Source organism: Papio anubis, chromosome 6, assembly GCF_008728515.1.
Source record: "Papio anubis isolate 15944 chromosome 6, Panubis1.0, whole genome shotgun sequence".
NCBI classification, from domain to species: domain Eukaryota; kingdom Metazoa; phylum Chordata; class Mammalia; order Primates; family Cercopithecidae; genus Papio; species Papio anubis.
Genome location: NC_044981.1, coordinates 78,102,830 through 78,130,228, shown reverse-complemented (window position 1 = coordinate 78,130,228; position 27,399 = coordinate 78,102,830). Strand labels below are relative to the sequence as shown.

The 27,399-nt window shown below is 38.2% G+C and overlaps 1 protein-coding gene across 7 annotated transcripts in view; it reads left to right on the top strand.

The window, feature by feature from the left end:
• Positions 1-27,399, top strand: part of UBE3D (ubiquitin protein ligase E3D) — a 187,105-nt gene that overhangs the window by 106,284 nt on the left and 53,422 nt on the right. For 6 of the 7 annotated variants that reach the window (XM_031667272.1, XM_031667271.1, XM_021937544.2 and 3 more), the window contains one exon: positions 13,268-13,406. In XM_031667272.1, the coding sequence (XP_031523132.1) occupies positions 13,268-13,406 (139 nt within the window). Of the gene's footprint in view, positions 1-13,267; positions 13,407-18,446; positions 18,516-27,399 lie in introns of those variants that run through there. The other variant, XM_031667273.1, reaches the window with a different exon arrangement.

Here is a 27,399-nt window from a genome sequence, read left to right as displayed (position 1 = left end):
TAGAAAAAGATAATTTTGACTGAAAAGCCGTGATCCTTACTCAGGGTTCCACGAGTCTTGAAAACATTGTGCTAAGTGAAAGGAGCCAGACCAAAAAGGCCACATATTGTATGATTCCATTTATATAAAAGAAGGGAATGAATGGACTTGGAGAGGGGGGAGATCTGGGAAACACCCAAAATTATATGCAAAATCCTCTTTGTAAAATGAAAGTTGAGGGGAGAGAGTCCCTAGTTTTTTTTGTTTGTTTGCTTTTTGTTTGTTTGTTTTGAGACAGAGTCTTGCTCTGTCATCGAGGCTGGAGTGCAGTGACGTGACCTCTACTCACTGCAACCTCTGCCTCCTGGGTTCAAGCAATTCTCCTGCTTCAGCCTCCCGAGTAGCTGGGACTACAGATGCCTGCCACCACGCCCGGCTAATTTTTTGTATTTTTAGTAGAGACAGGGTTTCACCGTGTTAGCCAGGATGGTCTCGATTTTCTGACCTCGTGATCTGCCCGCCTCGACCTCCCAAAGTGCTGGGATTACAGGCATGAGCCACCGCGCCTGGCGGAGAGTCCCTAGTTTTAACCATATTGTCATTGAGATCTATGACCTTCAAAATTGTTTAAAAATCACTACTTGAAAACCTTTTTAAAAATGAATTTCTGTCCTTTGTCCTCTTTTTATAAATTCATATAGGTTCTTTCTGTCAATAAGGGTTTCTGCCCTCTGCCTGTGATTTTAAAATTTTTTTGTTAGCAATACAATTTTTTAAAATTACAAAACCCTTATAGATTATGGGTTTGTAGTAGTTTTTTAGAGTTTTTGGCAATATTTATTTTATTTTTACATATATGCCTGTAATACATCTTGAATTTATTTTTGAAAATGATATAAGATAGACTTTTAAGTTTATTTTCTTCCAGATGAGTGGTTATTTGAACTATCACCCTTAATAAATAATCAATTTTTCTGTCCTCAAATTGTAATAGTGTATCATGGGTAAACACCATAGAAATATGTTACATTTCATTGGGGTGTATTTTTGGATTTTGTGTTTTGTTCCATGGATCTATGTTGACTTGATTACATTAGTTTTATTATGTTTTGGATCTGGAAAGCAAGTATGCCTACGGCATTCTTTTTGAAATGACCATGGTCATTTTCAAACATTTATTCTTGTGAGTAATATTGTTTTATCCAGTTCCGATGAAAACTAACCCCTTTGGGATTCTAACTGAAATTACATTAAATTAAAATATAAATTTTGGCACCATTGACACTTTTATGAGATGAAGTATATCTTTCCATTTTTTCATGTCTTGTTTTACGTTCTTGAGTAAGGTTATATAGTCTAATTTCTGTAGCTCTTTGTCTTTTTTGTTAAATTTTCTAAGTTTATTTTGTTTTGTTTTTAGAGAGGGTCTCACTCTGTCACTCGGTCTGGAGTGCAGTGGGACGATCTTGGCTCACTGCAACCTCCACCCCCGGGGTTCAAGAGATCCTCCTACCTCAGCCTCCCAAGTAGCTGAGCCCACAGGCGTGTGCCACCATACCAGGCTACTTTTTTGTATTTTTAGTAAAGACGGGGTTTCACTATGTTGCCCAGGCTGGTCTCAAACTCCTGAGCTCAAGCAATCTGCCCACCTCGGCCTCTCAAAGTGTCGGAATAGAATCGTGAGTCTCTGCACCTGGCCTCATTCTAAGTGTTTTTATAATGATGTTCTTGTTGTAAAAGAGAATGTTTTTCCTATTTTTAGGCTTCACTTCCGCCCCACCCCACCCTACCCCCACCCCCATCCCTGCCCTATGTAATAGAGAGATTCTTGTTTTTTACATAAATATCTCGGGCACATTTTCTTCACTCTTGTTAACACAGTCTCTCAGGCTTTCTAAGTAAAACAGTCATATCACCAGGGGAAAAGGGGATTAATTTTAACATCTCCTTTACAAGAAAATGTTAATCAATGACAGTGACCACTCCTACTTCCTGATTTCAATTGTGGTAATTGTATGTTTTGCCATTTATAATTTGATTTTGAGTATTGCTTACAAACTGATGAGGAAAGGCCTAATAATTAAGGCTACTGATGGCATTCCTGAAGTTGTACAATGAAGCACCTCTGCAAATGACTCAACAAAATGGAAAATAAGATAAAATTTTTAAAATGCAATTCACAGCAAATCCAAACAGCCAACAAATATATGAAAAGAAACTCTAGTTCACTAAAATTAAGCAAATATAAACCAGATGAATAGCACAAAATAATTTTACTTCCATCAAACTTTAAAAATCCCAACTGTTAGTTCATTGTTGGTGGGAGTATGGGGCAAAGAGTACTCTGATGACTGGTTGTGGAAATGTGAATTGGCAGACTTTCCAGAAATATCTATTAAAATTTAAAAATGCATATACACCTCAATCTGATATTATCGCTCTTGAGATTCTATTCCAAACAAATCAGAGTACCAGAATGTAAAGAAATGTAAGCAAGGACCTTATTGTAATATTGTTCATAGCAGGGAAAGAAAACTGGGAGAAAAGATAACCAAGGTATAGTATTTTAGACGTACACACCTTGATGTGTTATATAGCCATTAAAGAGAGTGAATTATTAGTCCCAGAGCAGTTGATTTGAGGGCAGAGAGTGGTCAGTGGATAGTGAGGGATGGGGTGGGGGGCAGGGGAAGTAGGGAGAGGTGAGGGAGGTTAAAAGGGGGAGAATGCAGTACAATATGGGATTTGGCAAATATTTCTTAAACAGGACACAATAAGTGGTAAGCTTCAAAAATACAAAAGCTTGATTACATCAAAATTAAGAACTTTTTAAGCATGTGCTTATCATATGACCCAGCAATTGCATTTTGGGGGCTTTTATCCTAGAGAAATGAAAACTTAATGTTCACCCTGAAACCTGTACACAGATGTTCATAGCAGCTCGTAGTGTTATAATAGCCCCAAACTGAAATCAGCCCAAATGTCCTTCAGTAGATGAATGGATAAACAACTGATTATATTCCATGGAAATTTACTCAGCTATAAAAAGGAATGAAAGCTAGGTATGGAGTTGAGTGGCCTGTAATTGCACCTACTCTGGAGACTGAGGCGGGAGGATTGCTTAAGGCCAGGAGTTTGAAACTAGCCTCGGCAATATAGTGATCCGTCTCTTACTTTTTTTTTTTTTTTTTTAAACTTAAGTCTGGTGTAACAGTGCACGTCTCTAGAACCAGCTTCTCAGGAGGCTGAGGTGGGAAGATCACTTGAGCCCAGGAATTCAAAACTGCAGTGAGCTATGATCACGCCACTACACTCCAGCCTAGGTGACAGAGCAGGACCCCATCTCTTTTTAAAAAAGAAAAAAAATATGAACTGTTGATACAATTATTTGGATGAATCCTGAGGGAATTATGGTGAGTTAAAAAAAAAAAGAAGACTACGTATTATATGTTTCTACTTATGTAATATTATTGAAATAACAAAATTATAAAGATGAAGAACAGATTAGTAGTTGCCAGTGGGTAGGGAGTGGAAAAGATGGGGAAGGGAGGTGGCTGTGCCTTTAAAAAGTTACCTTAAGAGATCCTCATAATGGAACTGTTTTGTATGTTGGCTGTTCGGTGTTAAAGTGGTCACACGGTCTGCACATGTGAAATAATTGCCTAGAAGTAAATGTACAGAGACACACACAAATGAATGCATATTTAAACATGAGGTTTAAAAAAGGTTGGTGAATTATATCAATGTTGATGTAGTTATCCCAAATGTTACCATTGGGGGAAGCTGGGTGAAGGATAGACAGCATCTCTGTATTTCTTACAAATGCATGTGACTCTACACTTATCTCATAATAAAAAGTGGAAGAAATGGTTTAAATATTTAAAATGGAAAAAATTAAGGACAAGGGAGAACAGATGCCAGCTTGACAGAGTAAATCATTTGAGGCTTGATTTTTCCATTTGGGGCAGGGAATTGAAATAAAAGGTTAATAAAATAGAAATAAGCATGAAAAAATATTTTTAAGGTAGTGAACTACATAGTATAGAGGCCAATTTGTCTCACATTTTGTTTGCAAGTAAAAATTTTCTAGAATTAATTACAATAGCAACCATAATATGTTTGAGTTTCTGTTGGGAATATTTACTAGTTCTACTAGTTCACTGTTACATAATTAAATCAGTGCATTCAACGTTCATCTATCTTGATTAGAAAGAGCCAAATAGATCTATAGGTATCCCTAGAGCTGATTTAATTTTTCCACAGATTCTCTTTTTGTTACATTTAAATATAATATACATATCATAAAATTTGTTCTTTTAAAGGGTACAATTCAGTGGTTTTAAATATATTCACAAGGTAGTATCACTATCTAATTTCAGAATATTTCTGTCACCCTAAAATGAAACTCTACCCACTAGCAATCAATCCCCATTCCTCCTTCCAGCCCCTGACAACCCCTAATCTGCTTTCTATCTTTATGGATTTGACTATTCTGAGCATTTTATATAAATAGAATCATACAATATGTGGCATACAGATGAGAAATGCCTTAAAAGACATACCAGTCAGTTGCGATATATGGATCTTATTTAGTCCAAACTCAAACAAACTGTAAAAAAAAAAATTATGAGTTAGTTGAGGATATTTGAGCACTAACTACAGACTTGATATGAAAGAATTGTTACTTTTTTCAAAGTGTAATAAATTATATTGTGGGTATTCTTTTTAAAATAATGTATCTTTAATAATACATACTGAATTATTTCCTCATGAAATGAATGATATGTTGTCTGGGATTTCTTCCACAATAATTCAGATGGGTTGGTGGGTGGCGTGTGGAGATACAAATGAAACAAAGTTGGCCATGTGAGAATAATGGCTTGAAACTGGGTCTTGGGTACATGGGGTTCATTACACTTTTCTCTCTTATTTTCATATTGTATTTGAAATTTTCCATAATGAAAAGTTTTTTAAAATCTGAAGAAGTAGCTGGCCTCTTTAGATGGACTTCTAATTATTATGTTCTTAATGATATCACTTCTAATTATGCAGTTTCTGACAGGCTTGTTTGTAGGGTTGTTTGTAGGGTGGATTTTTTTTTTTTTTTTTTTTGAGATTGAGTTTTGCTCTTGTTGTCCAGCCTGGAGAGTAATGGCACTGTCTCGGCTCACCACAACCTCCGCCTCCTGGGTTCTAGCGATTCTCCTGCCTCAGTCTCCCGAGTAGCTGGGATTACAGGCATGCGCCACCACACCTGGCTAATTTTTTGTATTTTTAGTAGAGATGAGGTTTCTCCATTTTGGTCAGGCTGGTCTTGAACTCCCAACCTCAGGTGATCCACCTGCCTCAACCTCCCAAAGTGCTGGGATTACAGGCGTGAGCCACTGTTCTCTTCTTTAATGAAAGTGTTCCCAGTCTAATTTCTGTGTTCTCAGCGACTGGTGTCTTGCAATGATACAAGCATTTATAAAAGACAAAATTTCTTATTTTTTTGGCATGAAGTAATACATTTAATTTTGAGACTGCCTTATTGGTATCTTATTTAAATGATAACCATTTTCCCCATGCTTCTTGATGTGTGGGAGATTTGCCTTGACAAACTTACAGGTCATATGGGCAAAGTTTGAAAGGCATAGTATTTAGGAATTGTGCACTTGAATTCTCTCAAGAGCCCTCTAATTCAAAGAGTATTAAAGACCAATTTTGCCTTTTGTGATTTAAAAGGGTCAAATTTTTCTTCTGTCATTTTCAAAGAAAAATGTTCTTGTGGATACTGTTCATTACTTAATGAACTTTGTTTTGACAAACAGTAGTTTGTGTGTGCATGTTTTCAGGGTCTATTTTTATTTAATTAATGCTTTTGAAATACTTTAAGTATAATGCAGTCAATATGGCTAATCAGAACAGACATTCCAATATATTTAGATGTTTCAAAACATTGTATTCCTAAGAGTGGCTTATAAGAATTTCAAAATTTTGGTTATGTATTAAATAGGTGAATGTTTATAAAAATTCTATCACTAAGTTGTTGTCATTTGCTTGTTTTGCTAGTTTGAGAGCTTAAATTGATGGGTGTATCATTGGTATAGCTTTGAAATTGAGCATCTAAAATGTACAGGTATAAGCAACATAATATTTCAATATCTTTAATACGCTCTTTGCTTTCTTAGGTTCTTCTAGGTTTGAAGAGTTCAAATTATCTACTAAAATATGAGAAATGAGGTTTAAGTTAAATATTTCATCTTGAACTCTCTCATACATACCATTTTTTTCTTCTCTACACAATAATATGTTGGATTCTTTTTAAATATTTTAATTTGGATAGAGTTGTTATATCATTTCTGTTTGTCATTTTAACCTGTGTTAGATTAAATGATCTCCATGTTTCCTAGAAGACTGTATCACCTTTCTATTTACTCAGGTTCTTTTCTTGATGTTGATTGGTTTGATTCATTCTCAATTTCACCATTTTTGTTAGAAGTGATAGAAAGTGACCTTTTTTCCCCTTCTCAATGCCTCTTTGAAAATAGATAGGCCATAGTTGCTTCTCTAGGGAATTTTGACAAGGCAAAAGTTTAGAAATAAGGATGGTGTGTCCTCTACTTGTATTTTGGTCAGTTAGACTAAGGTCGTCTGACTGACAGTTCTGGTCTCCTAGGAAAGCTTTTCCTCTCTCAGTACTTTAAAAATCACAGAAGTAAGTTTCAATTGATGTTTCATTCATTGTTCCTTTTGAAGTATCTTTCTTATTGACTTATAGTGGATAATTACTGATTTAGGTCCAATAGTCTGTGATGTCTTTGTAAGAAATACCAGAAATGTTCCAGATTCTGCCCTATGGTTGTTAAAATACTTGTATCAACAGACATTTGTATTGATATTTAATGTCAGTTGATACTGAATGTCAACTCAATTGGGTTGAAGGATGCAAAGTATTGATCCTGGGTATGTCTGTGAGGATGTTGATGTTGCCAAAGGAGATTAACATTTGAGTCAGTGGGCTGGGAAAGGCAGACACACCCTTAATCTGGGTGGGCACCATCTAATCAACTGCCAGCTCAACCAGGATATAAAGCAGGCAGAAAAACATGAAAAGGCTAGATTGACTTAGCCTCCCAGCTTACATCCTTCTCCCATGCTGGATGCTTCCTGTTCTCAAACACTGAACTCCCAGTTCTTCAACTTTGGGACTGGGACTGGTTTCCTTGCTCCTCAACTTGCAAACAGCCTATTGTGGGATCTTGTGATTGTGTGAGTTAACACTCCTTAATAAACTTCCCTATTTATCTGTCTATCTTATTAGTTCTGTTTCTCTAGAGAACCAAAACTAATATAATATGTGAGTCACGGGCAGAGTTGCAAGTGACACCTCTGGCTTTGTCAACATATGTCCTAAATTCCACATAATGAGTTTGGTGATTGTTTTATGATATACTGTATAGATTCAGTATGCTAAGTCATTTCTTCCTCTTTCCATTTTGTTCTCTTTTCTTTATTTCTTTCTCCCTAAATTAAAAAAAAAAAAAAAATGAAAACTTTACCTGAAGTTTTGAGGGAAAGTTACCTGTAGTCCTTACTCTCCTAAACAACTAATTTCATTTTTTATTTATTACTTCCTTTGTTCATATGTATGAATGCTTCCTGTGATTAAAGTAATATTTTATGTGATTGAAATTACAGAGAAAGTTTATAAATCGTAACATTAGAAATAAGTCCTGAGACTCATGAAAAACATACTGTGGGAATAGAAACAGCAGGATGAACATTAGGAATTTGAGCCATATTAGACCCAGCTAGTTTGTCTAATTTCAAAAATAAGATTATTCAAATTATTTTAAGATGAAGTGTTTTGAGATATCTAGAATTTACCCTATAATTTGCCTTTGGGGTTTTTAATCTCTTCGGGTGGAATTAAATAATGCTTAATATACTTTTGCCTTGTTCATGGAGTATTAAAAAGAATAGGATTCAGATGGTAAAGATCATGCTCGAGATTTTTTTTCCTATCATTTATTGGCTCTGTGATCAAGATAATACTCATTTCCTTTGTGTGCTTCAATGGGAATAAAAATTGTTAAATCACAGAATATTTTAAGGATTAAGTTTAAAATGCCAGTGTTGGATTTACATACCATGCAAATGTCTGTAATTACATAGAGACATGGGTAACTAACTTGATAACTAATTGTATCTTTTTTGTGACTGCGGTTATCATTACTGTAACAATGTCCTTCTGTATAAATTTTGATAGTTTGATACATTGGACAGGTTGTGTACCTGACTCAAAGGTCCTGTGAGGAAACTAGGCTCCAGAGTGCCTGTCCATGATCACTCGCTCGTGAGTGACAAGGCAGTGCCAATGTATTTTTATTTCTATTTAAGTGTCCATTTTTGATAGGTCGTACCATAGCCATTTAGCAGCATGTTGAAACTTTTAAGCAGCATTTAACATTTCCTTTGTCTGAACCAGAAATCACATCAACAGCATAATGTTAACTTGTTTCTGATTACAAAAATAACACTTGGAAAATAAAAGTGTAAAGAAGAAAATGTAAAAACCAGATTATTATTTTCCTGTAGTGGAAACAACCGTGAGTGTATTGCCTCTTCATCTTTTTTTCTCATCACATGGTTATTTTCACTTACTCTAACATGAGTATTTTTCAATGTCTATTTTACCACCTTTCCTAGTCAAGTTTTGAAGTAAATACACACACACACACACACACACACAAAAATAAATTAGCATCTTTTTTGTTTGTTTTTTTGAGACAGAGTTTCACTCTTGTTGCCCAGGCTGGAGAGCAATGGCACAATCTTGGCTCACCGCAACCTCTGCCTCCTGGGTTCCAGCAATTCTCCTGCCTCAGCCTCCCAAGTAGGTGGGATTACAGGTGCACACTGCCACCACACCCGGCTAATTTTTTGTGTTTTTAGTAGAGACGGAGTTTCTCCATGTTGATCAGGCTGGTCTTGAACTACCGACCTCAGGTGATCCACCAAATAACTTCTTAAAAAAAGGTCAAAATACTCAACTATATTTTGCAAGCCAAAGGGTTATCTTGCAGAAGAAGTAGGCACTTGCAGATTCAGTTATTAAAATCCTACTTATGGTTTGCTTGGAGAGGATAATATATACAGTGTCCTCAGCAGTCATTGTGGTGTGGTGCGAATAGCGCAGGCTTTGCATTCGGGCTGACCTGACTGAATCCTGGTCCCACTACTTGCTAACTGCATGATGTTGGACAATCACTTAACTTCTCTGACCTTTGGTTTCCTGTCTTTAAAATGGGATGAATGATGCATACCATTCAGGGCTGCTTTAGGATTAGAGACAGCAAATATAAGTAAAGTGCCTGACCTGGTGTCTGGATGTGTTAGCCATAGGATAAGTGATAGTCAGAAGAAACCTAAGGCCTTAGGCTTACAAAACTGAAGTAATTTTGTAAAAATTAAAGGCAACCATGTTATAGCCGTAATTAACTAAGTAACTGTGTCTTCAAAATATTTATTTACATAATTTACCATTTTGCCTTTCTCTTGCAAATATGTTACTGCCCAAAGAGGAATGGAAAATGATGAAAAAGTAACTGTCTGGAAATGCTTTCTACCCTGGCAGGCCATGGTCCAGGCTACAGTGTTTGCCTCATTTCAGGAAAGTCCAAAGCATGATGGGCCTGGAATAGGTCTTAGAGATTCACTGATGAGTTCCCAAGGAACATTCACAATCCAGGGCAAGAGATTCAATTCAGAAAATGCAAAAACCTTTTCACCACACTTTTTAAAAAAATTCAGAATAGGCTTCAGTGAACCCTATTGTGGGTGGCAGGAGTTGAGGTCAGGGGTATAAATTCTGAAAACTTGAGTTGTTTTATTGAACATAACAAATGTTGGGGAAAATTAAAAAGGTATTTCTTTTAGGCAGTAGGAGGTTAATACCTGACTGTGTCTGCAGAAAAGCAACATTGAGGCAACTTTTAAATCTTTATTTCCAAGTAAGACGAGAAAGTTAGAGGAAATCACTCATGTCTGATCTGGAAAGAATTAGAGACATAGACATATCCCAAATAAGAATACTAGTAAGGTATTTGTTTCCTTTATAAAAACTTGCCTAATACCATACTTATATCACTTACAAATGCCTTACTAGTACGTAAGTGATGTAAGTATGGTATTAGGGAAGTTCTTATAAAGGAAGCAGGACAATATCTCTAAGAAAATGATACGTAAGTGGGTCTCACAGGATGAACAGAAATTCAGCAGCAAGGATAACTGCCTTCCAGGCCCAGTTAACTGTATATGTAAGTCAACAGTGGATTATGGAGAGCATGAGGAAGGAGTGTGGGTGGACAGTGAGCTTAGAGCCACTGCACTAGTACTAAGTTTGAATTACGGAAAAGACAGCAATGTTTTAATTTACATTCAAGAGAAATGTCGAAAATGTTATATAATGAGTAAAAGCAAAAAGAAGAGCAGAGCCAGTCAATCAATATAAGATGATTATTTTAAACACAGAAAATACACTTAAATGTGCCTTTGCCTATGAAGGAGTGAAGGACATGCCATCTCAAAATATGTCAGATTGGTATATTGATTGTTTAGAGGTGAAAACTTTGGAGAAATTAGAATTTCATGAGGCTATGTGGACGGGATGCCTTCCTGAGCTAGGAGCTTCTGTATACAGAAGAGACACTGAATGAAATTGCCAAGATGATGATGTATATCCCCAAGGAGGAACAACTCTTTTCTTCCCAAGACTGCAAGCCTATTTCCCAGAGGATTAACTACTTCCTGTCAGGAAGGCTAGATGAAGACTTCCTGGAGCTGCCTTTCTTCCACTAACAGGACCCTGGGACCTGTAGGAGCACCCCATTTGGGACTGTGAGGTGCTTGAAGGGGTGTGGACTGGCATCCAGCAGTCACTAACACGTAACTGGTGTGTAAAAGGCAGGCATTACATTAGAAGCAGAGTCAATCCTTTTTTTGGAGGTCCCACTGAGATAGGAACTTGGATCACTGGATTCAAAGAAACAGAGCCAATTCTTAAGATCACTTGGTGCCTTAAAGACACGCATTCCAAAGTGGAATGTGGTTGAAGAAAGTGGGCCAGGTGGTTGAAGAAAGCCATGTGGGAGCTCAACAAATCCCAAGGGCTTATTATGATGCTGCAGATGGTCTCCTTAGCATCTCAGCTCTTCTGCAAGGAAGAGCTTGGGTGTTAGGCCTCAGAGGCTGTAAGGTCCTTGGGTTACAGAGCAGGGGAGAATGAAGTTCTGTGACCCAGGGGTGGAGAGTACACTCTAGGTTTGCAGGCTGGTGGTACTCCCAGAGGAAAGCCAAGCTGCTTCTGTTGTGAGCGGATCAGCAAAGAGCCTCAGGCTGAAGGGAAAAGTGCACAGAGGAATATTTTACAAATCAGGTCAGTTTAGGCCAAGACTTATTATGCTCTACAAATTTTGAGGGGGGTGGGGAACTTTTTACAAACAAGTAGGGGTCTTGACATGTTATATATAAAGATTAAAATTTTTGATTTTTCTAAAAAAAAAAAAAAAAATTAAAGGCCAAGGTTTGTCCTTTCCTGCATGCAGCAAGTGATCAAGATCCCTCTGGGAAGAGTACCCTCTCGATACCAAGGTGAGAAAACAGCGCTTATCAGCAGAGACTTGGAATTGGAGGCTGCAATGGACCTGAATAAACATATTTACCTTATCTTCCATCTGTTTTACAAACCCCCACACCATATATCTCCAGTGACTCCCCTAGAAAATTTACTTCCTCTAGCCAGATTTTCCTTGTCCTGTTATGTTCCTCATACTTATCACTCTGTGCCTAAAAATGTATAAAAGCATCTTGCTTTGGCCACTTCTTTGGACTTCACTTGCTTGTAAAGATCCCCATTGACATGCAAAACTAATAAAATTTGTAGACTTTTCTCTTGTTAATCTTCCTGGTGTCAGTTTGGCTCCCAGATCCAGCTGAAGAGCCTACTAAGAGCTAAAAGGGCAATGAGGGTGATCTGTTCTCCTCTACACTAAAATTGGACCAGTGTCTTATTCCAGTCCAACTAGTTGGCCAGTGCTTCAAAGGAGAGTGAACTGCATTACCCCACATCAGAAATCTGTTAGCATAATAAGTAATCCGATTGATAAAACATCTAAACCATTTGCCATGACTTGTTCTGTAAAGTGTTTAAAATCCATCATGCCCCGAACCACTGATTCTCTCCAAGTTTTCATTATTCACCACTGATTTGGTTAAAGATCGCTTTTCAGAGAGAAGTTTATAGAAGTGGCAAAAAATACATATATATTTATATAAACAAATATAAATATTATATACATATATCTTTAAAATTAGTGATAAGAGACACTTTGGTCGCAGATCAGATAGGAAATAAGTAAATAGAAAAGTTGAAAACCTAAAACTCATGCTATTCTTATTACTTTATTTTCTCATAATTATTTTTTGATGTTTTTCCTTTACTGTAAGCACTAGATGAGGAGCCAGGAAGCCAGGATTCTAGACCCAGCCATATCGCTTTCTACACATTGCCTCATCTCAGACACATCCTTTTACTTCTCTAGCCCTTGGTTTCCTGATCTCTAAAATGAAAGGATTTTCAAATAGGTTCCGCAGGATATAGCAGAGATGCTTCAAGGGCCACTCTGGAAGATGAAGGGAGGCCTCCTGCCAACCTTTCCCCTTCAGACAGAGCAGCTTCACTTTTATTTGTATTGTAAGTTGGGGCTGTTACAAGATTTTTTTTTTTTTTTTTTTTTTTTTTTTTTTGACAAAAGGATTCTGTCACTTTTTAAAAGTTTGAAAATCACTGAGCTAAATGTTCCATAAGGGCCTATCCAGCTCAGAAAACCAGTTTCATAGCTGTAGAATGGGGATAACAATAGTTCCTTCTCTTAGGTTTCTGAGAGGTAAACAAGATATTACATGTAGAACAGGGCATAGAATGTAGGGAGCATTCAGTGTGTTAGCCGTTAGTCTCTGCCACCCCTTCCCCAGCGGGTCCCACACAACTAAGACAGCATTTCCTGTGACTGCATACTTCAGAATATGAAATGATGGCCTGAAAAATTGCCTGATCCATCTGCTTTATATCAACAACACCATAAAAATGTCTTGGACATGTTCTCTGTGAATTTTTAATATAGTTTATTTCTAGTTTTTGTACTTTGCCTTTTTCTCTCACAATTGAATTTTCTTCTTTCATTTCAGATTTTTAAAATAATTATGATAATGCATTTTTGAAAGTTAATGTGTTGGTGTGTTCCAGACTTGTCAACTTGTGGGAAAGTGACATCAGCGTCCACCCGCTAACCCTGCCCTCTGCAACCTGCTTGGAGCTGCTGTTGATATTATCAAGGAGTAATGCCAATCTGCCTTCATCCCTTCGCCATATGAATTCCTTTCAGGTGAGCAATGGCTTCTTTTCTAGGCTGTGATTTCTCAGTTTTACTTGGAATTATTTTTCAAGAATCCTCTCTTTCACAGGAGATAGCCCGTGGAATTTCCCAGTTTCAAATCATAGCAATAAGCATAATGCATGTATTGCTTTGTCTATATGTTTTTTGTTTGTTTTTTGGAGGCAGAGACTCGCTCTGTTGCCCAGGCTGGAGTAAAGGGGCACAATCTCGGCTCACTGCAGCCTCCGCCTCCCAGGTTTAAGCAATTCTCATTCCTCAGCCTCCCGAGTAGCTGGGACTACAGGTGCATGCCACCACACCTGGCTAATTTTTTGTATTTTTAGTAGAGACAGGGTTTCACTGTGTTGCCCAGGCTGGTCTCAAACTCCTGAGCTCAGGCAATCCAACTGCCTCAGCCTTCCAAACTGCTGGGATTACTGGCATGAACCGCCGCATCCCGCCTTTGTCTATCTTTTTTTAAATAAATGAACAAATAGAGGCTCAGAATTGACTAGGTAATTGTCTAGTTGTGGCAGAACTCACACTCTATAACTCCAGGCTTTGTTCTCCAGCTCCCATCTTCCTTCTGGGAAATGGCCAGAAGATCTGGCAGACACTTGTGAATGCCACCTCCCTTCTGCCAAGTTTGCAGGAGACCCAGGAATCTTAATCATTATTAGTGGGTTTGCTGCTGTTAGCCTGAAGTCAAATTGCCAAATGGATGTTTAACAGGATTGGTCTGTTTAAAGGTGTTCTACTTTCCGAGCCATTTCCCTCTCTCTCCTTACCCCTCTCCCTTATCACTTCCCTACTGCCCTTGATATTTATTTGTTGTAGTCTAAGTCATTTCTGCAAATGTAGACTGGCCAGCAAGATGACCAGTAGGAAAACTCCGCACCTCCCTCACAGTCAGCTAATTGTCAGATGAGGTGGCAAATGAGAATTAAATGTTAACTTGTGGCTTAAGTTGTGGCCCTATCACTACTACATGTAATTGCACATATCTGCGACTCTTCACAATGGGAAAATACTCACAAGCCCTCTGGTGCTAGTGGTAATACAACGTACGTTGCTGAGGAATATATAAACATGGGATTTTTCTACTTCTGGGTTTTTAATGTATCGTAAGAAAACTTCAGGAGCATTGTATATTGCTTGGTACCTCTGTTATATGGTAAAACAAGATGTGGATTTTCCTATGAATCATATCTCAAGAAATAGAGAGAAAAAAACTGCTCCAATCTTATTTACATTCTTCTCCTCTTGGAAATCTGTTACATGGATTGTCTCTGTGATGCTCTTCCTCTTTCTGAGCCTCAGGCACTCATAGAGTACAGTCTTTGGCCTTAGCATGCCTGTTTGTTTTTGCTGTCCATTGGTCAACTCCAATCCTGGTGTCTCAAAGGGACCTTAAATAACATCTTCTCATTTTGTAGGAGAGGAAATTGAGATCTGGAGCAATGGATTGAGTTGGCCAGGAAACACTCAGTGGGTCAGAGACCAAACTGGACTCACTCACCGGGGTTACTCCATCTGCCACCAACTGCAGTGCCCACTAAGGTCCTGGAGGTGGAGCGGGTGTGAGTGGTGGGTGGAGACAGGTTATTAGATCTGCCGTAGAATGTCCACAGCCTCCCCTTATTTTGTAGTAGTTTCTATTTATGTTATTTATTCATATACTGCCTTAAAAGATATGATTTAAAATTCTGTGTATCCATATTTCTTTAAGTTCTGCTCATGGGATTGAATAATGCAAAAGTTTGTATATGCCCACAAACGTTCATGGAGGGAGAGACAAGAAACTTAACAGTTGTATCTTTGAGGAGTGAAGCTGAGAAACAATAATTTTTTATTTCACTCCTTCCCTCATGTACTGTTTGAAATTTGCATGCCATGGGTGAGTGAGCAGCAAGAGAAATGACTGACTTAAAGGATTTTATGGCATATTGAAGGAAATAGGACAGTCATCCATGTCTGATTTAACTTAAGAGTAATTTTATTACAAAATAGCCTCAACACAAGTCTTAAAGAAATTAAAGGTATAAGAGTAATCTAAACCAAATATGGGAGGTTTGAGAGGAAGACCAATCTATATTTCTTCCCTGCGAGACCCAGGAGGCCTTGCTCCCTTTAAGGATGTCATCTCAATCTCATGGAAGCACAGGTGCATGAAGCCTGGCGTGCAATTGGCGGCATTAGTGTGGTCTTAGCACCTTTAATTAGAGGAGCTCTTAGAGTGGTCTGAATGTTAATTATTCAATGCCCTTTTCTATTGGTGATTGTACTTCCTGTGGTTTTAGTCCCTTTTCTGAATATTACTGTCAGAAACACACATGCTTTCCCAGTATCACAGATAGAGAGAAACTTGGCAGAATCTTATGAGCTAGTTTGGTCCCTGCTATCACTGCTGGAAATACGTATTCTTATAAGGAACATACCAGGAATCATCTTCCCTATACAGGTCCTCACTCCCAGATGAAGGATCAGTGAAAATGGGGGAAAGTGTGTGTCAGGATTAGAAAGATGCTCTGCTTTTTCATCTTTGTACCACCCACTTCATCATGTATTATAATGGCAAGGAATGGGGCTTCTAATTTTGCCTGTGTTTAAGATTTATTTTTTTAATTGGAAACTCAGTTTCATGCACATTTTTTAAGAGCTATATGGGCAAGAGCTATAAAATAGCAGAATGACACTTGTTAAAGTTTGCTTTACATTTCCAATTCTCTTATTTTCTGGCTGAGTCACTGTGAGCAGTGCTTCTTTTTCTGTAAAGCTGTCATTTTAGGATTCACTTGGTGCTCCTGCTTGAGCTGTTATCACTGCTGAATCTCCAAAAGAAGAGTTTATCTTATTAATTAAAACAACATGATATGAAATTCTAACTTCTTAAATTACACTGTAACATTTCTCTCAGGCCAACAGGGATCTCTTTTGGTGTTTTTGTCACAATTATAGCTTCCGCTCTGTTACAGTACCTTACTATTTCTAATGTGATTATAAGCCAACAAAATGTAGGATTTGATTGAGATTCACTGACATATTGCTAAGCGTATACTAAGCTGTTGCAGTGGTCCCAAGAAGATGGATGGACTTATCATTCCTTATCAAGTCACTTCCTGCTTAAAATTCTTCCGTGGCATCCTGTTGCAATGAAAATAAAATCCAAACTCCTTATCTTGGCCAATAAGGCCAGGGAACATCTTGGCCCTGCCTCCCTTTCTGACCTCATCTCTGGCTCTCTCACTGTCACTCGGCTCCAGGCACACTGGCCCTATCTCCCTGTCCTTATCATGAGCTGGTTCTGGCTGTAGGATCTGTGGACTGGCTGTTTTCTCTGCTACTGGGAGAATACTCTGCACCAGATCTTTGCATGGCCAGCTGCTTCTTGTCTTTCAGGTCTCAGTTCAGGTATCCCCTCTGAGGAGAGGCCCAACCTGACCCCCCTTCTTCACATCACCATTACTCTGTAACCTTACCTTGTTTAATTTTCTTCAGAGCACTTTCCACTCTTTGATCTTGTTCATTTATTTGTTTGCCTTTTTCCTCTACTAAAATATGTGTTGAATGAACGAATGAGGGAATGTCTGTTTTTGTTCAATATTGTGCCAACAGAATTTAGTATAGTGCCTGGATGTAGGAAGAAGTTAATAAATACTGGATGACTGGCCAGATGGCTGGATGGGTGGATGAAGGCACAATTAAAATGCAGATGGACACAGCCATGTGACATTCTAGAAATCTAAAAGACTGAGCTGGGTTACACAGAGGTATGTACAGTACACACTCAGGGCAGAAGCAGCAGCCCTTTCTCTGCTGGGGCAGTACTAGACTCAACAGATAAGGTCTGGATTTAAGACATGTCAACAAAGTTGAGCACAGATGGGTATCCACATTGAAACTGCAACCTGGTGTTTTGTACAAATGAGAAAAACTCAAAGAAGAGTTCAGCCCTTAGAAAGAGCTGGCAAGACTCAGATAAGCAAAATAATCAATATATAGGATGGGACTTTCTGGTTACTAGAGACCACAGTACCACAGTAGGGAATATGGGAATGATGCTCAAGCTTTTGTGCCAGAAACCAAGGCAGTCGGCATTAGAGGTGCAGATGGGTCCTCTGGAGCAGGCAAGTTGCAGCCTGTTGACGTTATTGCCGTTGCTAGTTTATTTCACTCTGTGTGCTTCAGAACTCTGGGTTAGGTGGCACAAGGCCATTTCCATACCCATCTTGCTGGGCAACAACCAGCTCTTAACCTGAAGTCCTGCAATGGCAGCTTTAAATCTGGGTAAGATGTCTGCAAGGTAGAATCTTAAAAGCAACCAGGTTGGAACCAGGACTGGGCAAGAGCTGCTGGTTTTAATGGCAACTATGTATTTTTCCTAGAATCCTGGCCTGTTGCAGCTAGAAGGAATAATAAGTCTAATAATCTTATTTTTATAGATAAGGAAACACATACCCAAGAAGGTTAAGCTGATATTGGAGACTGAAATTCTGATTTCTTAGTTGTGTTTTTGTGCTACAGAGAGTATGTTGACTTCTCTTTGGGAAGAGAGGGGATTTTTCTATACTTAGCATTTCTCTGGCCAAAGTAGCTCACACTTGTAATACCAGCACTTTGGGAGCCAAAGCAGGAGGATCACTTGAGCCCAGGAGTTCATGTCCACCCTGGGCAACATAATGAGATGCCATCTATGTAAAAAATTAAAAAATTAACAGGTGTGCTGACATATGCCTGTAGCTCCAGCTAATCAGAAGGCTGAAGTAGGAGGATTTCTTGAGCCCTGGAGGTCAATCCTGCAGTAAGCCATGATTGCGCCACTGCACTGTGGCTTGGATGACAGCATCAGACCCTGTCTCAAAAAAAAAAAAAAAAATTAGATATTAATAATCAGATAATAATAATATAAATTATAATAGCTAATTTTTTTTTAGTTCTTTCTGTTTTCCAGGTACTGTTCTCAATGATTTGTACTTAGTAGCTCATTTCATTTTCATGACACCTCCATGAGGAAGGTATATTATTATTTCCATTTCCATTTTACAACAGGTGCAGAAACTGAGCCACAGGAGCACAACGTGCCCAAGCTCACACAGCTAATAAGTAGAGGAACATGAGGTACAAGGCCTGGCTCCAGAACCCCTATTCTTAACCACTAAATAATGTTAACCTCTTTTAATAAGGTTGGTTAAACAAAGTTAGATGTTTTTAAGTGGCATGACTTGTCAGCCCCTTGCATGTGCTTAAGGGGTAGTGTGATCCTCCTAGTTGAGGAATATAGTAAACATTATTTCCCAAATGCACTTGATAGCAGGGAGACTTTTTCCAGGGCATTTTATGGGTTTAATGTTTGCAGAACACAGATGGGGAGACACTGTTCTATCTCTAAAGACCCTTATGTACATTCTTAGTGGCAGCCTTCCTTACCTCCACAAGAAGTAGTGCTGCAGTTTTAGAGGCTGATTGTCAGGAGGATACCATCTCTTCTCTTTTGAGACTAGATGGTTGTCCTTTTGGTCAGGGCCTCTTTGGTCAGAATGGCACAGTGGGAACAAGATCTGCCTTTGGCATTCCTTGGTACACACTGAATCAAGCCTGAGGCCCAGAAGGTCCCTGGCTGAGCATTGCTTTCCCACCCTGTACCTGTTCCCAGTTCCATTTCAACTGGCACTCATCCACTCTGTACACCGCGTACCAAAGTAGTAACATGGCAAAGGGTTCTGCTGGTAGATTGAGCCCTCTGGCCAAGCTCTGCCTCTCTCCTAACTTAAGGATTGACTCCCACTGAGAATGCTCCAGAAGAGTCTTCCTTGGAACATATACTCAACTAAGATAAGGAAGGAATGTTTCATAGCCTTGGTCCCTGAGTGGAGGAAACCCTTCCTGTTTATTCCCACACCTTACTTCATTAACTCCAGCTCCAACCAGCTGCTCCAGGCTATCTAAATGGTATGGATAGAATTTTTAAGGGCATAGAGCCCCAGGTAGATGACAATGTTTTCACAAACACTTGCCTTTTTCAGATACTTGCAATTCCCATTTTATTTATTCTTAATTTTTATGGACACATAGTAGGTATATATGTTCATGGGTCACATGAGATATTTTGATACAGGCATACAATGCGTAACAGTCACATCAGGGCAAATGTGGTATCTATCACCTCAAGCATTTATGCTTTGTGTTACAAACAATCCACTTATACTCTTTTAGTTATTTTTAAATGTACAACTAAATTACTTTTACTGTAGTCATCCTGTTGTGCTAGCAAATATTAGATCTTATTTATTCTTTTTTTTTTTTTTTATTCATTAGTCATCCCCACTTCCCCCATCCCTCCACTACTCTTCCTAGCCTTTGGTAACCATCCTTCTACTCTCTGTCTCCATGAATTCAGTTGTTTTAATGTTTAGATCCCACAAATAAGTGAGAACATGTGAAGTTTGTCTTTCTGTGCCTGGCTTATTTCAGTTAACATAATGTCCTCCAGTTCCACCCATGTTGTTGCAAATGACAAGATCTCATTGAGTTTTATGGCTGACAAGTAGTCCGTTGTGTATATGTACCACATTTTCTTTATTCATTCATCTGTTGATGGACACTTAGGTTGCTTCCAAATCTTGGCTCTTGTGAATAGTTTTGCAATAAACATGGGAGTACAGATATCTCTTTGATATACTGATTTCCTTTCTTTTGGGTACCTACCTAGGAGTGGGATTGCTGGATTTTGTGGTAGTTCTTGAACTCCTGACCTCAAGTGATCCACCTGCCTCAGCCTCCCGAAGTGCTGGGATTACAGCTGTAAGCCACTGTTCCTAGCCGGTAGTTCTATTTTTTTTTGTTTTTTGAGTAATCTCCAAACTCTTCTTCATACTGGTTGTACTAATTTACATTCCCACCAACAGTGTATGAGAGTTCCCTTTTCTCCACATCCTTACTAGCATTTGTTAGCCTGTCTTTTGGATAAAAGTAATTTTAACAGGTGTGAGATGATATCCTGTTGTAGTTTTGATTTGCATTTCTCTGATGATCAATGATGTTAAGCATCTTTTCAGAAACTTGTTTGCCAATTGTGTATATTCTTTTGAGAAATGTCTATTCATATCTTTTGCCCATTTTGTATCAGATGATTAGATCTTTTCCTATAGAGTTGTTTGAGCTCCTTATATATTCTTGTTATTAATCTCTTGTCAGATTGGTAGTGTGCAAATGTATTGTTCCATTCTGTGAGTTGTCTCTTCATTTTGCTGATTGTTTCTTTTGCTATGCAGAAACTTTTAACTTGATATGATCTCATTTGTCCATTTTTACTTTAGTTGCCTGTGTTTGTGGGATATTACTCAAGAAATCTTTGCCCAGTTCAATGTCCTAGAGAGTTTCCCCAATGTTTTCTTACAGTAATTTTATAGTTTGAGGTCTTAGATTTAAGTCTTTAATCCATTTTTATTTGATTTTTGTATATGGCTAGAGATACAGATCTAGTTTCATTTTTCTGCATATGGATATCCAGTTTTCTCAGACCCATTTATTGAAGAGACTGTCCTTCCCCCACTATATGTTCTTGGCACTTTTGTAAAAAAAAATGATTTCACTGTAGATGTATGGATTTGTTTCTGGGTTCTCTATTCTATTCCATTGGTCTGTGTGTCTGGTTTTATGCCAGTACCGTGCTGTTTTGGTTACTATAGCTTTGTAATATAATTTGAAGTCAGGTAATGTGATTCCTCCAGTTTTGTTCTTTTTACTCAGGATGGCTTTGGCTATTGTGGGTATTTTATGGTTCCATATAAACTTTAAGATTTTTTTTCTATTTCTGCGAAGAATGTCATTGTTTAGATAATTATTGCATTGAATCTGTAGATTGCTTTGAGTAGTGTGGACATTTTAACAATATTCATTCTTCCAGTTCTTGAACATGGAATATCTTCCCATTTTTTTGTGTCTTCTTCAATTTCTTGCATCAATGTTTTATAGTTTTCATTGTAGAGATCTTTTATTTCCTCAGTTAAGTAAATTCTTACTGATTTTACTCTGTAGCTATTGTAAATGGGATTACTTTTTAATTTATTTTTCAAATTGTTCCCTGTTGGCATATGGAAATCCTAGTGATTTTTGTGTGTTCATTTTGTCCCCTGCAACTTTACTGAATTTGTTTATCAATTCTAATAGTTTTTCATTGAAGTCTTTAGGTTTTTCTAAATATAAGATCATATCATCTACCAGCAAGGATAATTTGATTTGTTCCTTTCCAGTTCGAATGCCCTTTATTTCTTTCTCTCGTCTGATTGCTGTAGCTAGGACTTGCGGTACTATGTTGAATAAGAGTGGCAGTGGGCATCCTTGTCATGTTTCAGACCCTAGAGGAAAAGCTTCTAGTTTTTCCTCATTCAGTATGACACTAGCTATGGGTCTATCATATATGGCTTTTTTATGTTGAGGTATGTTCCTTCTCTATCCAGTTTTGTGATGGTTTTTATCATGAAGTGATGTTGAATTTTTCCAGATGCATTTTTAGCACCACCATCAATTGAAATGTTTATGTGGTTTTTGGCCTTCATTCTGTTGATATGATATATCACACTGAGTTATTTGTGTATTTTGAATCATCCTTGTATCCCTGGGATAAATCCTACTTGGCCATGAAGAGATATCTTTTTAATGTGTTATTGAATTCAGTTTGTTAGTGTTTTATTAATGATTCTAAATCAATATTGTTTAGAGATATTTGGCTTGTAGTTTTTTTTAATGTGTGTTTGTTTAGTTTTGGTATCAAGGTAATACTTCTGGCCTCCTATAATGAGTTTGGAAGTATTCCATTCTCTATTTTCCAGAATCGTTTGAGTAGAAGTAGTATTAGTTCTTCTTCAAATGTTTGGTAGAATTTGGCAGTGAAGCCATCAGATCCTGGGCTTTTCTTTACTGGGGAACTTTTTATTATGACTTCAATCTCATTTGGTCTGTTGAGGATTTTTTCATGATTCAGTTTTGGTACATGGTATGTGTCTATGAATTTATTCATTTCTTCTAGATTTTCCAGTTTATGGGCATATAGCTGCTCATAGTAGCCACTAATGATCCTATGAATTTCTGCCGTATCAGTTGTAATTTCTCCTTTTTCATCTCTGATTTTATTTATTTATTTTATTCATTTATTCTCTCGTATTTTCTTAATTATTCTGGCTAAAGATTTGTCAATTTTGTTTGCCTTTTCGAAAAAACCAACATTTTGTTTCATTGATCTTTTGTACTGTTTTCTCCATTTTAATTTCATTTATCTCTGTTCTGATCTTTACTATTTCTTTTCTTCTACTGATTTTGAGTTTGGTTTGCTCTTGCTTTCCTAGTTCTTTAAGATGAATCATTAGGTTGTTTATTGAAGGTTTTTCTTCTGTTTTCATGTACGCATTTACAGTTATAAACTTCCCTCCTAGAACTGCTTTTGCTGTTTTCCATAGGTTTTGGTATGTGTGTTTCCATTATCATTTGTTTCAAGAAACTTTTCAATTTACTTCTCAATGTCTTCATTGACCCACTGGTCATTCAGGAGTATATTGTTAATTTCCATGTGTTCGTATAGTTTTCAAAATTCCTCTTGTTATTGATTTAAAGTTTTCTTCCATTGTGGTCAGAGAAGATGCATGATGTTATTTCAATGTGTTTTGAGTGTTTTAAGACTTATTTTGTGACGTAACATGTGGTCTGTCATTGAGAATGATCTGTGTACTGAGAAGAATATGTATTCTTCAGCACCATAAGATAGGGCAAGAAAAAGAAAAGAAAAAAATTAAAAAATTAAAAAAAAATGTGTATTCTACAACCATTGGATGAAATGTTCTGTATCTTTTAGGTTTATTTGGTCCATAGTGCAGATTAAGTTTGATGTTTCTTTGACTATTTTCTGTCTAGAAGATCTGTTGAATGCTTAAAGTGGGGTGTTGAAGTCTCCAGCTATTATTTTATTGGAGTTCATCTCTTTCTTTAATAATATTTTCTTTACATATCTGGGTGCTCCAGTTTTGGGTGCACATATATTTATAATCATCATATCATTTTGCTGAATGGACCCTTTTATCATTATATAATGACCTTCTTTGTCTCTTTGTATAGTTTTTGTCTTTAAATGTATTTTGGCTGATATAAGCCTAGCTACTTTGCTCTTTTTTGGTTTCCATTGACACAAAATATATTTTTCCATCTTTTTATTGGAGAGTTTACTTATATTCAGTGTTGTTATTGATAAGTAAAGATTTATTCCTGCCATTTTGTTATTTGTTTCCTGTTGTTTTGTGGTTTTCTCTTCCTTCTTTCCTTCCTGTCTTGATTTTAGTCAAGGTGATTTTCTCTGGTGGTATGATTTAATTTCTTGCTTTTTATTTCTTCTGTGCCTGTTGTATGGTTTTTGATTTGAGGTTACTGTGAGGTTTGCAAAAACTATCTTATAATTCACTATTTTAAGCTGATAACAACTAAACACTGCTTGCATAAACAAGCAAAAAGAAAACTAATAAAAACTCTACACTTTAACTTTGTCCCCCACTTTTTAATTAACTTTTTAATTTTAATTCTTTGTTGTTTCTGTTTATACCTTATTGTACTGTCTATGTCTTGAAAAGTTGTTGTAGTTATTTTTGATTGGTTAATCTTTTAGTCTTTCTACTTAACAGTAGTTTACATACCACAGTTACAGTGTTATAATAGTCTGTATTTTTCCGTGTACTTATTTTTGCTGGTGAGTTTTGTACCTTCAGATGATGTCTTATTGCTCATGAATATTCTTTTCTTTCTGATTGAAGTACTCCCTTTAGCATTTCTTCAAGGACAGGTCTGGTGTTGAAATTCCTCAGTTTTTGTTTATCAGGGAAAGTCTTTATTTCTCCTTCATATTTGAAGGATATTTTCTCCAGATACACTACTCTAGGGTAAAATTTTTTTCCTTCAGCCTTTTAAATATGTCATGCCACTGTCTATTGGCCTGTAAGGTTTCCACTGAAAAGTCTGCTGCTAGGTGTGTTGGAGCTCCATTGTATGTTATTTGTTACTTTTCTGTTGGTGCTTTTAGGCTCCTTTCTTTATTCTTGACCTTTGGGAGTCTGATTATTAAATGCCTTGAGGTGGTCCTCTATGGGTTAAATCTGGTTGGTTTTCTATAACTTTCTTGTACTTGGATATTGATATCTTTCTCTAGGTTTGGGAAGTTCTCTGTTCTTATCCCTTTGAATATATTTACTTCCCCTTTCTCTTTCTCTGCCTCCTCTTTAAGACCTGTAACTCTTAAATTTGCCCCTTGGAGGCTATTTTCTAGATCTTGTATGTATGCTTCATTCTTTCATTATTCTTTTTTGCTTTTATCTCCTCTGACTGTGTATTTTCAAATAGCCCACTAATTCTTCTGCTTAATCAATTCTCCTATTAAGAAACTCTGATTCAATCTTTAATATGTAAGTTGCATTTTTCTACTCCAGAATTTCTTCTTGATTCTTTTTAATTTCAATCTCTTTGTTAAATTTATCTGATAACATTCTGAATTCCTTCTCTGTGTTATCTTAAATCTCATTGAATTTCCTCAACACAGCTATTTTGCATTGTCTGTCTAAAAAGTTGCATACCTTTCTCCACCAGGATTGATCCCTGGTGCCTCATTTAGTTTGTTTGGTGAGGTCATGTTTTTCTGGATGGTCTTCATGTTTATTGATGTCTGTCAGTATCTGGGCATGGATATTAAAAAGTTAGGTATTTATTGTAGTCTTCACATCATGGGCTTGTTTTTACCTGTCCTTCGTAGGAAGGCTTTCCAGGCATTCAAAAGGACTTGGGTGTTGTGATCTAAGTCATAACTGTATTAGGAGACTGAAGCCTAGTAATTCTGTTATTCTTGGAGACTCATAGACTCACACTGGCTTGGTGGTCTTACATAAGATCCAGAATACTTCTCTGTATTACCTGGCAGACTCTTCTCTTCCCTTACTTTCTCTTAAACAAATGGAGTCAATCAGTCTCTCTTTCTCCCTCTTTTTCTCTCTTCCTTTCTGTCTGTCTATCTGTCTCTGTGCTGAGCCACCTGGGGCTGAGGTGACACAATCACCCCTGTGGCCACCATCACAAAGACTGCGCTGGGTCAGACCTGAAGCCAGCACAGCCCTGAGTCTCACCCAATGTCCACTATAATCAATACTTGGCTAACACCTATGTTTGCTCAAGGCACTAGGGCTCTGCTATCAGCAGTTGGTAAAGCCAGCCAGGCTTGTGTTCTTCCCTTCAGGGTGGCAATTTCCTCCAGGCCCTGGGCTGGTCTAGAGATGCCATCTGAGAGCTAGGGGCTGGAGTTAAAAACCTTAGCAGTCTACTTGGTATTCTGTTCTGCTGTGGCTTAGCTAGTCCTTGAGCCATGAGAAACAGTCCTTCCCACTCTTCCCTCCCCTTTCCACAGGCAGAAGAGCCTCACTCCATGACCACAACCACCAGAAACCCATAGGGAGTATTGCCAAGCTACTGCTGATGTTCACGTAAGGCCCAAGGGCACTTCGGTAAACTTGTGGTGAATTCTGCCAGACTGGGATTCACCCTTCAGGGCAGTGGGCTCCCCTTTGGCTCAGGACAGGTCGAGAAATGCTGTCTAAGAACCAAGTCCCGGACTCAGGACTTGCTTTGTGCAAAGAACCTGCTTTGTGCTCTACCCCACTGTGACCAAGCTAGTACCTAAAGTGCAAGACAGAGTTCCCTTTACTTTTCCCTTTCCTCAAGCAGAAGGAGTTTCTCACCACAGCCATCAGAGTTTCAAATGTGTTGTGTCTCAGCTGAAGTCAGCACCTCTCAGAATCTCACCCAAGACCCACAGCTTACTACCTGGGTATCCCTACTGGTTATTCAGGGCCCAGGGGCTCTTTAGTCATCAGGTGATAGGCTTTGCCTGGACTGGGTCCTTCACTTTACAGCAACAGATTCCCTTCTGGTCCAGGGTGTGTCTACAAATGTCATCCAGGAGCTAGAGCCTGGAATGGAGCCTTACAACCGTGATCAGTTCTCTATCCTACTGTGGCCGAGCTAGTATTCAAGAATCAAAATAAAAATCCTCTTTACTCTTCCCTCTCCTCTCTTCAAGTGGAAGGAAGAGGTCTCTTTTGGAATTGTGTTGCCTAGAGTTAGGGGAGGGGTGGCACAAGCACTCCCTTAGCTGCCCTAGCTAGTTTCTCAGTAGCTTGCATCACCCCCAAGTCCCCTTGCTCCAAGCCCAGCTCAGCATTAAGACTTGCAGTCCCTGTGGTCTAGGTTGTCTTTCAAGTTTATTTATGGCCCGACAGCACTTCAGCCCACGGTAACGAAGCTGACCCGAACTCAAGTTCCCACCACTGGGATGGGCGATTCCCCTCTGGCTAGGGTTGATCTGCATGCTCCCTCCTTGTGTGGGCATCACCTGAGTTCCACTTGGTTTTGCTTTCCACTGTAACAGGGAAGCACTGAGTTTAATGTGAAGTCTCATAATTACTGCACTCTCCTCCTCTCAAGCACACAGATTTCTCTGAGCTATGCAGCTGCTGTAGGGGAATGGGAGAGGTGGCATTGGCAATTCGAGACTGTTTCCTATTTCCTATTCTTTTCAGAGATATGAAGTTAAAATCAGATACCATGAGAGTCCTTACCTGATGTTTGGTTCTTTTTTTTTTTTTTTTTTTTTTTTTTTTTGGATTTGGAGACAGGTCTCACTCCTGTCACTTGGAGCTGTAGTGTAGTGGTGGAATCTCAATCACCACAGCCTCCACCTCCTGGGCTTAAACGAAATCCTCCAGCTCAGCCTCACCACCTGGTGGCTGGGGCTACAGATATCTTCCACCTTGCTTGGCTAATTTTTGTATTTTTAGTGGACATGGGGTTTCGCCATGTTGCCCAGGGTGGTCTTGAATTCCCTGGCCCGAGCAATTCTCCTGCCTCATCCTTCAAAAGTGCTAGGATTATGGGCATGAGCCACTGTGCCCAGCTGATTTTTGTTTCTTATGAAGATGCTTTT